At 34.0% G+C, this 13,892-nt stretch overlaps 1 protein-coding gene across 1 annotated transcript in view; it reads right to left on the bottom strand.

Annotated features, from left to right (window-relative positions):
- DEUP1 (deuterosome assembly protein 1) overlaps window positions 1-13,892 on the bottom strand; it is a 48,286-nt gene that overhangs the window by 28,490 nt on the left and 5,904 nt on the right. Inside the window, exons 3-6 of the mRNA XM_042793341.1 lie at window positions 10,076-10,247; window positions 8,623-8,718; window positions 3,157-3,291; window positions 64-177 (exon numbers count right to left, since the gene is read on the bottom strand). Of these exons, the coding sequence (XP_042649275.1) occupies window positions 64-177; window positions 3,157-3,291; window positions 8,623-8,718; window positions 10,076-10,247 (517 nt within the window). The remainder of the gene's footprint in view (window positions 1-63; window positions 178-3,156; window positions 3,292-8,622; window positions 8,719-10,075; window positions 10,248-13,892) is intronic.

Genomic DNA, 13,892 nt, shown 5'->3' with positions numbered 1-13,892 from the left:
AAAATAACTCTAGCTGAGCTAACAGCTAATTTTCTTCATAAAGCAGGAAGGTAGGAATTTTACCTGAAATAAATTAAATTTCTCAGACAATAACTTCTGTTGAGTATCTAAATAAACAAGATAGTTTTGGCAGATTGTCCCCATCTTATCCAAATCTCTTGATTTTGCCTTAAATTCCTGAAAGACAGCAAAGCAAGGCTAGTAAACACAGGGAAATTAACTTTTTTCCTTAATCTAAATAACTTTGTAATTTGTATAGTTCTAAGAAAAATCTGGTTTTTTAGTTAACACATAATCTTTCCATAATTTTGGAAATAAAAAAAAAAAGAACAGCGATGTAAACCAGACATCCAGTCGCTCCCACAGAAAAACTCCAGTCTTAAGGGCTGCTAATCTGAAAAAAATGGGTGATAAACATAATCATTGAATAAAAATTATAAAATATTTTAAATCACTTCCATTGCTGAAGGTCTTAAGAGTTATGACTGTAATACACCTATTTTATTGGAGCATAGTTCCTATGACTTTAAAGCTGCATCAGTGTCAAGTAGAGTAATCAGCAGGGAATCAAACCCTTAATATTCAGACAAATGTTTTGAGTGCTTTTTTCTTTTTTTTTTTCCTTTCTTTTTCACAAATGAGACAGCAGCTACTGTTAATAAATTTTACTTCTTGCTCTCTTTACAATTGCTGCTTCTAGTTCTGAGTTCAACTAATTTAAACAAAAACTTCTTTATCAAATTCTATTGTATCAGATTTGTCTGGTTTTGTATTTGTACTTGTATTTCCATTTATAGTGTGAGTTTGCTCTTAAATCATACCAGATCTTGTATGTTCACAACTAGACTTTAAAGGCAGTATCCCACAAAATAAGTAGGAGAATTTGTTACTACAACTGTTGCTCTTTTAGTTTGAGGAATTAATAAAATAACAGTATATGTATTATATATAAATAATAGTGTATATTCTACACAGTGAAAAATGTAACACTTATAAGCTGTTATGAGAATTTCCTTTTTCACAATGGAAATGTTGGTTCCAAAAAGATAAATGCTTTTTCTAATTATCCTAAGCTGGCGTATAACCCAAATTCTAAAAAAAATCAGATTTTATTTGCTACTGAAACAAAATCGAATACTTTCCAACATAGATTTAATACAAATCTTCTCTTATAGCTTTCCTAATATCTGCTTTGGCATTTTAAACCAATAAACATCTTCTCATTTTACAAAATGCAGTACAAATGGAGTTTCAGACTACTTAATGAGGACTGCAGGTTCAAGGCCTTACTAAAGCATTGCTGAGCTTAGTAGATTTTCAACACAGTAATTATTTCCTGAATACTCGGATTTGTTGAATATATTCCAAGCACTCATTTTTCATGCTGCATAATTAATCAAATTATAGCATTGTGTTACATTATTTTCACATTTTAATCTTGAATAAGGTCATTCTCATATTAGCTGGATCAGACGGTTTCACAGTAGTGATATATTTAGTCAAAGATAGATGTATAACCCATTTATTATTCTCACAGTAGCAGATGTTGGTAGCTATGCTGCAGTTCAAAGCATAGTAGCTTTACTGATAGCAAGGACTCTTTCACGTGGAAGAGACAGCGACATTATGTAGAGCTAGGATGTGTCCTGTTATGTAGGTATAGTCACCTGAAGGTCGCAGAAGTTAGTCCTATATGTTATAGGATAACATAGAAGATAGGCAAGACCAAAATAAAGATCCTAAAACCCTGTTTAATTGCAGCTTAAGTATGAAACTACTGAAAATCTACTAGATCTTAATTTTTTGTTTGTAAAGTTCTCAAAGTGTCTAAATCGTCTATATCATAAAGCTACATAAATCGAGATCATAAGCCTGTAAATCTTCACAATGCTTAGCAGCTAGGTAACTACCTCACACTTTCCACTGGTATTCCTCTGCTTATTTTCCCTACAGGACCCAGTTTAGTAAATGCTTGAAGCACACACTACTTTATTATACTCTTTACAAAGAATGGCCACAGAAAATGTAAATTTTTTTTTGTCATTCTGCTATGCTTCATCAGACTATTAGTTAGACTATTCTCCCCATATGTGGAAGGCTCAGTTTAATAATCTTCCTTCTGGACAGAATCTGAACCAGAATCTTCCCATGTTAATTTCCTACCTAACAAACAAATGTTATTTTTCAACAGGCTCTGGAATTCTTCCTTTTGAAGTTGTGTCACTTTGCACAGGATACCAGCAAATTTATTGAATAAGTAAAAAAGCAGCAGCTAAAATTAGCACAGCTAGAGATTATATTGCTCAGTTATAAGAAGTGAGACTGGGTATCAGTTTCTGCACCAGAGAATGTAGCCAGGAGAGTATTTGGGGAGAAGCCACCGCTTGCTGGCATGCTTTCTATGTACCAGTTCTGTTGGCCCAACAAATATTTGATTATTCCACAGATCATAAAGTAACTTCTAACTCTGAGAAATCAAGGCCATGAATTATGATCAGAAATCAGCATCTTCCTGTATCCAAGCATAAGTCAGCTAAAAAGAATTCTGTGTCCAGATGGATAGGGAATATGACCAAATCCTGTCCTCAGCATCTTGTATGGTAGATTCTGTAGAATGTATTTTTAAGTGCCTAATGCTTCCTCATGAGTTACCAATCGAAGCTAGGCACTGAGGTCAAGGTTGTGGATTGCCTCAGGCACATGGGTGCTCACAAGATATGTGTGTAACAAGCAGTTTTCCAGTCCCAAACCCTTTTTTTTATCTAGTCCTACATGGTCAAAATTGTCCTGAGGTCTATAAAACTTGAATTAATGGTAGGTATCATGTGACAGTATCCTACATATGTAAAAGGTTTCATGCCTCAAGATATCATATTATCCAGTACAAATATATTAATCAGGAAAAAAGTAAAATTTATGTATAGTTACACTTATGAAGAAAATTATCTACATTAACTCATAAAACTACTAAAAACATTAATAAAACTTGGATAAAAGAACAAAACCTGAATATTAAACTATGTACCTTTTCTTCCCAGATCAAGGAAATTATATAATTTTTGTAGTATTATCAAGAAATTAAAGTTCACAACTGTAAACCACCAATTAGTTCTAAAGGCACATTAAAATTAGAATATAATAACAAAGTATTGTTACCTTCAGTTTCTTGTATAAATTGCTCAGTTCAGATGGTATCTCTAGGCTTTCCCCACATTCTTGTCTGCTTTCAACCTTCCTTTGTTTTAACTGACGCGACTGTAGCTTTTCATAAATACGTGTCAACTTTGAAAACTAAAAATGAAAGCAGAGCTGAAAATGCAGAATCTATCAAAGATGACCATATGACCAAAGTTTCTTCAGAACTAAAATCGCCAACTGTAGCTTCAGCATTCTAAATGTTTAATCAATGTAACAAAGAATCAATGAATAAAGTTAATTTATTAGAGATGAACAAAACTAAGCTCACAGATAAATATTAACTAGCTATTCAGATGGGTTCATTTGACAGCCACTTAATTCTGCTGAAGTTCTTTATGGCACCCTTACCCATAGTGTCATTTCCTGTAAAATGTTTATGTGAAATATTCTATACTTGTTTACTGCCATCTTGTGTTGACATTTTTAAAGGGTGCTTCACTGGCCAGAATGAAGGATTATCATTAATGTATTTTAAACTTGCATGCTTCTTTTTTATCGTGAAAACTATGGAAATGATATGTGTGTAATGGTTGTGTTCTTCTAGAATCATTAAGTACCAAAGAGTGTCTATGACAACGGGACACTAAATACAGTTCTGCCAATTGATCTTACCATGAAAACATGGCTTAGGAGTCAGAGGCAGAGAAGGGAAGGTATCAGTGGAAGTACTAGCCTCTTCAGAAGGTAGCAGCTTCTTCAGAAAGAAGGCCACTCTGATCAACAATTAGCTATACTACACAAGAAAAGGGACTAGTGGCCATTAACAGGTTTGACACAGCAAACTGACATTGTCTGGTAGAGATATGTACATCTGGTTTTGAAAAAAATGGAAAACCAAGGATATTGACAAAGGTAACACTAAAAATATGGTATTGGGGGAAGCTGAGTGAAAGAACTTTGTGAAGAATGTTGAGTAGAAAAGGAGCTTACAACTGTGAATACTGATCATGTCTCTTGTTTTGTTCCTTTAAAGTCAGGTATATATGACTTTAAAAATTCTGACTCAAACATAAAGTCCTTTGTCTAACTAAACAAAATCCATAAAATTTCCTATTTTTGCTAACTGCTCAAGCGAACTAATGTGTAGAAAAGAAATTACTTCCACAGAAATAATTAGAAATAAAGTGGAATCCTATTGAACCTATTGAATTGCTGGAATGAGCAACTGAGGTCTGTGCAGATAACAACGATGGCCAAAGAATCCAGAAAGATACAGAACAGGTACCAGAGTTAAAAAAATCATCTGGAAACTTCCTAGGGACATCTGAGATGATTATGGAAACTCATAATATGGAACACCAAAACATAATTGAAAATATAGGTTGTTCTAGACTAGAAAATTTCATGAAATGGGGAGGTCCACGGATAGACTGGAATTTCTGAATAGAAATCCTGTAACATGGACTTACAGAGCTGAGATACCACCTTCAAAACCAAACCAAACCAAACCAGAGAAGCTGCCTGTATTAGAAACTGATCTTGCCAGTGAGCACAGTTAAGATATTTAAATGGATCAGAGTATCCAGGCTCAAACAACATGGAACTCATTGCCTTTGAAAGAAAGACATTCCTTTTCAACTAACAGGAGTTTTGCTCTTGAATATCTTATGGCATATGTGAACTGCCTGGGAAGGGCAAACTTAGATGAAGAGAGGTATTAGACTGTTCATGCTAAACCGGCTAGGAAATATGGGATCCAACACTTCAACAAATCAGTCTAAAATGGAACAAAATGGCCAAAATGAGAAAATTTAGTTTGAATATTGTATTTATTTAATGAAACTAGGATATTTCAGACTGATCATAGTCTGGATGTTATCACAACTAGAAGCTAGATAAAAAGCCCCAAATCCTTCCATTTAATTGTAGATATTTCCTTTAAAAATAAGGTTCAAGTTATGCTATTTGCATGTTGTACAAGTAAAAAAAATAAATAAAAAAATGATGAGGCATTATTAATAAGTTCTGGGGTAGAATTCATCTAAATTTATCTTTTAAAAGTTAGACATCCAAGCCTGAGCTAGTCTGCATTAGAAAAAGCTGCCTCCAAATGCTTAGTCATTTCAGCTATCTTAAATTGTCGTCATAGACTGACATGAATTATATTCTAGGGGTGTCCATTTCCCTCCATTGATTCTAAAGGGAGCCTGAGGTAGCTCAGATGTAGTCATCTAGCTTTTAAATGTCTAAGTGAAGCAATTAGTTGCTAAAGTGCTTAGAGCAAGAATGGATACTTGTTCTTTTGCTGAGGAATTTCTGTCATTTTCAAAATCAAAATAACTACTAACATTAATATAGGAAAAATGAAGGAAAAAAGTAATGAAGATCAACCTCTAAAGTTTTTGCTATTTAATTATGACAAAATGTTGTACATTTGAATGAATGCAGCAGTGTGGCCTAAGAGTTTCAAGTTACATATCATGAATTATTTCCCTAATACAAGAAAAACACAGGTTTTACAGCATTCAACAGGCACACAATCAATTCAGTGGGAATGTTGCTCATTAGACAGCTGCTTTTATCAGTAGCAAGGGTAAAAAGCATGGAGGACCACAGAAGCGGTATATCAGAGAGAAATTTGCTCTGAATAGCCCAGCACTGAGAGCTAGAAAAATCGTTCCTTTCTATTTCTACCAAGATTAGGAAGGAAAAAAAAATTGGGAGGGATTTTAAGAATATATCTGCAGACAAAGATACAATGCTATGGGTAAATACTAACACTCGCACCATTTGTGCAAAACTCAATTGTAGTTCTTAAGATTATACACTGTAGAAGGAGGCATAACTCGCAAGTCAGGGTAAGAACCAAAAGAAGGGAGACAAAGGAGAGAAGGCAACGATTAACATTGTCAAGGAAGCTCTGTATTTTAGATATGAGTTTGTGCAGCTAAGAATTGGGGACATTAAAGTCATGCTGTTGCAGACACTGCAGCACAGTAATTTCAGAAAGAAACTCAGTAAGGAGATGTGGTAAAAGGAGCAGAGTAGAATAGTCTTACTGTCTAGTATAGGTGCTTGGAATTGTTCTGACAGGCAAATTTTCTGTTTATCACACAGAGAATCTAAGCAGGCCTCCTAACTTAGGCATTCATCAGTTTACTTCATTGGTCACTGTGTACTGGATGGATATTTCATTAAGAAATATGGTTTGGTGAAAGGAGAGGAATAGGAATCGTAAAATAAAATGCAAATGGCAACAGTGCTGGAACCTTTGGTAAAATAAATAGGATGACTGAGAGAGAAGGAAATGCTCGGAGGCATAGATTGGGAAAGTGATATATATTCTTAAGAGCTAGAAATTCAATCTTCTTGAATAAAGATGCAAGAAAGAAGCAATCAGGAAGCTCAAAAAAAGGTTAGGTGGTCTGAGTGGTAACTAAAATGAAGAATCCTGACAAGAAGTATAACCTGGTTTACAGAGAGAAGATTGTAGGTTAGGAAGTGTCAGATTCTTTAAAAAAACACAAAGAGAAAACACATTGTATTTGCCCATGGAAAGGAGTTGTAGGGCAATTAACAATTTAAAAATCAAAATCTTTACGAAAAATGACCTGGAGTTTCAATTTCAGAAAGTTCAGTTTCAGTGAAGATCTTAGCAACAACATGTAACATCAACCCAGTCATTTTTAGCATGTGATAAAAAAAAAATTAAGACGAGAAAAATATTGCAGCAATTGTGAAAAAGGATGAGAAAAGAGATCTGCTATATTTTGGGGGATAGTGGTGCATTGCTAAAGGCACCTTCCAACTTATACATAAAAAGTCACACCATTTTTCATTATATGACATTTATCTTCTCAGTAATTATGCTAAGATATTGTTCCTTTTTCTGTAATTTGTGTAAATTATAAGATAGCTTGTTTCTAGTTATTTTCCCAAATGATTAAAAGTGTTAATTACATAACAACTAAAACATTCTCTACTTACTCACAGAACTGTTTGCCAGATCAATTTCCATATATAAAAGAAAAAATAAAGACAACATAACCTTAAAAATAAGTTATACATTTATTTGTTCAATGGATGTGGGTGGTGTTATTACCTCTAAATGAAAATAATGATATCCAATTTATGCAATCCAATACGATTCTATGATATGTGATGATTGGAAATTCTTAATTGTAACACTAAATCTCTGGTAGGAGAATCCAGTGAAGGAAACAGTAGAATAGCAGGAAAAACAATGCAGAATTGTGTACGTTAAAATCTGAGAAACAGAATAGACTGAAGTTTGCTAAGAAATTAGATGAATGACTGAAGTGGAAAATAATGAAGAAACAAAAACACAGTCACAGAGCAAACACAGCAAAACAGAACAAAGAATCACAGAACCACAGAATGGTTTGGATTGGAAGGGGCCTTTAAAGATCATCTATTCCAACCCCTCTGCCATGGGCAGGGACATCTTACTAGACCAGGTTGCTCAGAGCCCCGACCTACCTGAACGCTTCCAGGGAGGGGGCAGCCACAGCTTCTCTGGGAAACCTGTGCCAGTGCCTTACCACCCTCACAGAAAAAAACCTTACTTATGTCCAATATAAATCTACTCTCAGCTTAAAACCCTTGCCACTTCTCCCATTATTACAGGCCCTGGTAAAAAGTCCCTCCCCATCTTTATTATGAGTCTGCTTTATGGACTGAAAGGCTGCAATAAGGTCTCTCAGAAGCTTCTTCTCCAAGAACAACCCCAACTCTCTCAGTCCTTCTTTATAGGACAGGTGTTCCAATCCTCTGACCATTTCTGTTGCCCTCCTCTGGTCCTGCTCCAACAGGTCCATGTTTTTCTTGTACTGGGGACCCCAGAGCTGGACACAGTACTCCTGATGGGGTCTCACCAGAGCAGAGCAGAAGAGGTGAGTCACCTCTCTTGACCTGCTGGCCATGTTTCTTTTTATGCAGTCTGGGATATGACTGGCTTTCTGGGCTGTAAGTGCATTCTGAAATAAAGCCAAAACAAATTCCCAGTGTCAATAACCCAGGTTACTCTAGTTTTGATACTATGTTCCCTTATGGAAAGCTATCAGACCACTTTAATAATCCCTGTAAATCAGGCAAACTAAACCCAGAAAAAATCATAGCAAAGACATGATAAGAACAGTTTAAGGCTTAAAATTCCTCATGTGCATTGGAGTCTTATTAGCATGAATCTAATTGTCTATTTTATTAATTCACCAAAGTTTTAGTTTAATTGGGAAATTGATTATCTGTCTTCATAACAGATGTCACGGTCACATCAAAATCCATCCAAAAAGTTTGGACATGTCAGTAAAGAAATGATAATGGAGCCTAGTAGGAAGCTGTAGTCATCATCATTTGTATGGCACAATTCATCTTTCCCAAATCCATAAAGGTACATCTATACCATTAGGCATGTGTAAGCTCTTTATACAGCAATCATAATAATGAAACTGACATTTTTCTTACTTGAGATTGCAGTTCTTGAAGCTGAGTTTCATAACTCTGAGCCATTTCATATTTATTTTTCTGTAAGTCTTCCAGTTTCTGTTGAAGTAGTCCCACCTACAGTTAGAATAAGCATTCAAGTTTACCTTATCTGAAGTGTTGCAAAATAGGCCATTTTTGGAACAGTCATTTGAAGCTTTGAAAGAAGACTGTTGCTTAAAAGATATATATTAAAAACATATATTAATTCAGTAACTTAATAATAAAACTAGATACCACCAACCTAGATTGCATCAATATTAAGTTAGGGATTTTATAGTAAAAATTCTTATTGTATGCTTATGTTATGATTTAATGATAATACTGTATGTGTCTGTCATGAAAGACCATTTAATGAAAGCTTTTCTGACCCAACTATACTAATGGACTGCTGTGCCCAGTTGTGAAAATTTTGCTTGAATGGTTTATGTAATCATATAAATGACTTTCAACTACCTATGTACAAATTATCAGGAGACACTGTGGACCCATTTCACCTCCTTAAGTACAGTGCCTTTTGAGGTATATGAAGTTATCTGAGTTTCACAGAGAAATGAGAAATATGACAAAGAGCATACACGATGCCTATGTTTTTCTGGAGGGGCAGATGAAGCTAGGTAGAATATGGTAAAATATTTCAGGTAACATCTCTGTACAGGCAAATAAATTGATGCTTTAAGGACAGGCCAGCTGAATTATTCTCTTGGCTCCTTGAACTGCAGTGACTAAGAGCAAGTTCCTAATTGCTAATTAGGGAGAGTTATTTAATTTTCAAAACTCCCACTGGCAGTTTATACACCTAGCTCACACAGGGATGCCCGTGTGTAAACACCTAACTCTGGATGTCTTGAACTAGAACTGAATGCTGTGCTAGGATTTACTGATGCTTCTGAATGAATATTCAGCAGACAAGACTGTGAAGTACAGACATCAGGTACAATGGGGCTTTCAGTTTGATAAGCAAGTCTAAGTGGTAATAGAATTTGAATCTTCGCTAATAATAATAAAATTATCATACAAAGACAATATAACATGTAAAATAATAAAAATCAGGTATAAACAGGAATTACAAAGACATAATTTTGTGAAACTTTTTGAACTGTCCGTTTCCATTTAAAATTTCTGACGAAACTAGAAGTATTGACATTTAGAAAAAACATCAAATTATCTTTTTACAGCTAAACTGCGAATATTTGATTTAGACTTTAGGGAAATAGAAGAAATATGAGACTTTCAATGACATTTTTACAATCACTTTTCAGAACAGAAGCACACTTTAAAACAAAACACTAAGGACAATTAGTGACCTTTAAAGAGTGTTTGGTATTTTTACATGATAGAACAAACATGTCTCCTTATAGAGCATTTAGAGCATACAATTAACTCACTACCAGAATAAATACTTTTTTTTACAGAACATGATTTTCTTAAATACCTCTTGACCTTTTTGATCCAGTTTGCTTTGGGCACTTGCTAATTCTTGATCCTGGAGATCCATCTTTGCTTCTAAAGCTTTCATCTTCCTTTCCCATTCCACTTTCTTGCTGTTTACCATGATGTCAATTTGATGCACTAATTCCTGAAGTTCAGCTTCACATGGAGAAGCTCTAACAGTATAAAAAAAAAAGAGATTTATTTTTTCAAATAAAGAATAAAGGAGAAAATAATTTTTTATTTACATTGCTAAGATTTTATTTTAATTCTTATGGAAATAACCACTTTTCAACACCAGAAAGAAATGGGAAAACTAAATGATGCCTTCAAATGTAGGTGGAATCTCACTTCATCTATCTTAGGTTTGCCTGAAATCAGAATATTTAGCTTATTCTGGACTATATGTCTAGTTTAAATGCTGTTTGATATCCTCTCACACTTTTAGGGTTGAACTGTCAAATGAGTTTAAGTTGAATTGGAAGTAGCCAGGCCCAAGCCTCAGTGGACAAGAATAGGAGAAGCTGAGTATTAAGTTGCTTATGAGCAGAGGACTTCCCACTAAAGGGACATAAAGATGAAGGCAGAGTTTGTTGGATGAATTTATTAAACAGCTGTCATGAAAGCAAGGCACAATTCTTAATTGCTAGTTCAACTTTTACACCCCATTTTCCCATTCACTTTGTGGAAAATGGACTTAAATAACAAGGCGACTTGCATAATAATAAGTCCTGGGTTTAGCTGGGATAGAGTTAATTTTCCTCCTAGTAGCTGGTACAGTGCTGTGCTTTGGATTTAGTGGGAGAACAATGCTGATAACACTGATGTTTCAGTTGTTGCTAAGTAGCGCTTATCCTAAGTTAAGGATTTTTCAGTTTCCTGTGCTCTGCCAGTGAGGAGGTGCACAAGAAGCTGGGAGGGAGCATGGCCAGGACAGCTGACCTGAACTAGCCAAAGGGATATTCCATACCGCAGAACATCATGCTTAGTGTATAAACTGGGGAGAGCTGGCTGGAGAATGGATCGCTGCTTGGGCATCAGTCAGCAGGTGGTGAGCAACTGCACTGTGCATTACTTGTCTTTCTTTGGGTTTTATTTTTGTCTCTTTTATTATATTCATTTTCCACAATTATTATTATTATTTTATTATTATGCTTGTTGTTATTATTATATTTTATTTTATTTTATTTATTAAACTGTTTTTATCTCAACCCACAAGTTTTACTTTTTTTTTTCTCATTCTCCTCCCCCATCCCACTGGGAGAGGGGTGACCAAGCAGCTGTGTGGTGCTTAGTTGCCAGCTGGGGTCAAACCACGACATAATAGTAAGTTTTAATTCTACTAGGAAGCACAGAAGTGAGCAAGTTCTGAAAAATAACTTGTCTCTGAGGGACCATGTGCTGGATTTCATAGAGATTTGTACAATATCTGCACATAAACATTAGAATTTTTCCCAAACTTCTGAGATTAAATTTAGAATACATCCCTTACACGGCAACTTCACAGTCAGTAATAGACAATGTTTTACACTGTTCCTTTAGAGACATGATGTGTCCTATGTAAAAAAATAACAATATATGATTAACGTATGGTATATTAGAAGGTCCATCAGAAACTGAAAGCAGTCAAAGTTGTCCTCTTAGCTGCACTCTTATACTGCCCTTATATAGGAGCAGTATGTTTATTTTAAAAAATGAAACTGTCTGGACAGTGTCAAACAGTGTTTAAATCAACTGGTGTACACCATTTAGTAGATATGTGCAAAGAATCTGAATTTTAGTATGGAGTTTTCTTTATTCCATATCCATTGTATTTGATGATGAATATAAGAAAGATATAAATTATAGAAAATTTGGCTCTGGATAGTTTTTTATGCACAAAATTGTATAATTCTTTTTACAGTGTAAAAGTTTGTATTTGTAGAAATGACAATTTCACATCAAAATTATACCAACCTTCTAGGTTATATGAGATTTTTTTCCTGAAGTATTTTGGACAGTTTATTGCCCAGTTAACCTGCATTGTTTTATGAACTGATATCTCCTCTCAATCTGAAAATTTACAGCTGGCATTTCAGATTTGCAATAATTTATTTAATGACCTATTCAATATTCAGTGAAACATTCCAGTTAGAAAAAAAAATCATAAATAAATAAAACTGTTTATTGAAATGTTCCTGAACATTTTATTTTCCTGACTTACTGCTTCTTATCCATATAACCTAGGATCTTAGGCTTTGGAACAAAAGATAAAGGAGACAATGTACACTCATGATAACTCCTCCCCATAAAATAAAGTGAATTTTATTCCATTAACACTCAGATCTGCTTTAGACTGTTAGAAAGAAGAATTAGCTATTGAACAAATTGCTTAACTATGTATATGAGCCCATAAATTTTTTATAAAAACTTTTCATTGAGTCAGACAGAAAAAAAATTAGACTGTTTTCTATCCCTGTGATTCATTATACAGCATCAAAAAAAAATGTGTTGTTTATCAATCATTACAGACTTCAATTTGATGTTTACTTGACATACAAGATCAGAATTAGTTAAGACAGTAGTTTTTGATAAAAGTCTTTAGCAGACTTGCTCACCACTGTAATGCTTCCTTCATGTCATTTACTGAAATAAAATTAATTTTATCAATTTCATTTTTTTTAAAATACCACAACTTCTAAGCATTTTCGGTCTGTTCAGAGCTCATAGAATGTTGGATATAGATATTTTTATACTAAGTACCAAAAGGGGCATATATTTCTCACTGAATTGAAGGAAAACTGTTCACTGACTGTTTTTAGCCAGTGGAATAATGTGCTGAATTTTTTAAATTTTGAGGAGTAGAATCTCTTTCATTTCACTTTCTGTAAATATTTACTTTCTACACATTTTTTAGTGGCATCTGTTATCTGCATATCCTGTTCTCATACGAGTTAACTGCTGATAAACTTTTCTACTTCTTTTCCACTTCTTTTTAGAGCTTTTTTAATACCTTCCTTGTTTGCTTTCCTATTTTTAATTACTTGTTTTTTCCTAAATAAGAGATTCTATCTATACATTACTCTAATATACAGCTTTCTTACTTTATTTAGAATACATACTTTCATCTTCGCTTTATAACATATTGGAATGTATCAAAATGTGTCATCTTTAGTCATTGCAACCTTATATTGGCATGAAAAAAATATCTGCATTTAAAAGCTTCAGATTACTCTTTTCAATGGTATGATCTGATCATCGTGAAAATTTCTGCATTTTTCTCTCTGCAAGGATTTAGAGATCAGTGTATCCAGTTACTGTCATATCTAAATGAAGGTACAAATAAAACTAATATTGTTTCTCCAGTCAACTCTCTCTCCCCTATCTCAGCCAGTTATACTATTAGTAAACGGTTAGTGGTTCACCTGCTTTCTCTTTGCTTTTTTCATCTCTCATAGTGACTATTCCTCGTACAACTGAAGTTTAATCTGCATTTAATTTCCATTTCCTCATACTGTTGCATAATTTTCAACTCTCTTCTTTCTTTTTTTTTGGTTTTGATTAGAACTCTATATTGAATTTCCTGTTGATAAAACCAGAAATTGTATTCTTTCATATATTTGTTAACTATCCCTTCTGATAGCTAAACTGATGTAAAAAATGTATTGTAACCTATTATTTTTATGATAATAAATTTATCCTTATGATAAACAAGTTTCTTCACTTAAAATAATCTAAGAATGCTGGGACATTGTTTTGAGTTATGACATGTTCCATTTTCCTTTTAATAATATTATTTATCTCACTGACATTTTCCCCAAAAGTAGAAGTGAAAGCCACTG

This window comes from Tyto alba, unplaced genomic scaffold, assembly GCF_018691265.1.
Source record: "Tyto alba isolate M040663 unplaced genomic scaffold, T.alba_DEE_v4.0 Super-Scaffold_2, whole genome shotgun sequence".
Classification (NCBI taxonomy): Eukaryota; Metazoa; Chordata; class Aves; order Strigiformes; family Tytonidae; genus Tyto; species Tyto alba.
This window is presented reverse-complemented; position numbering and strand designations above follow the sequence as displayed.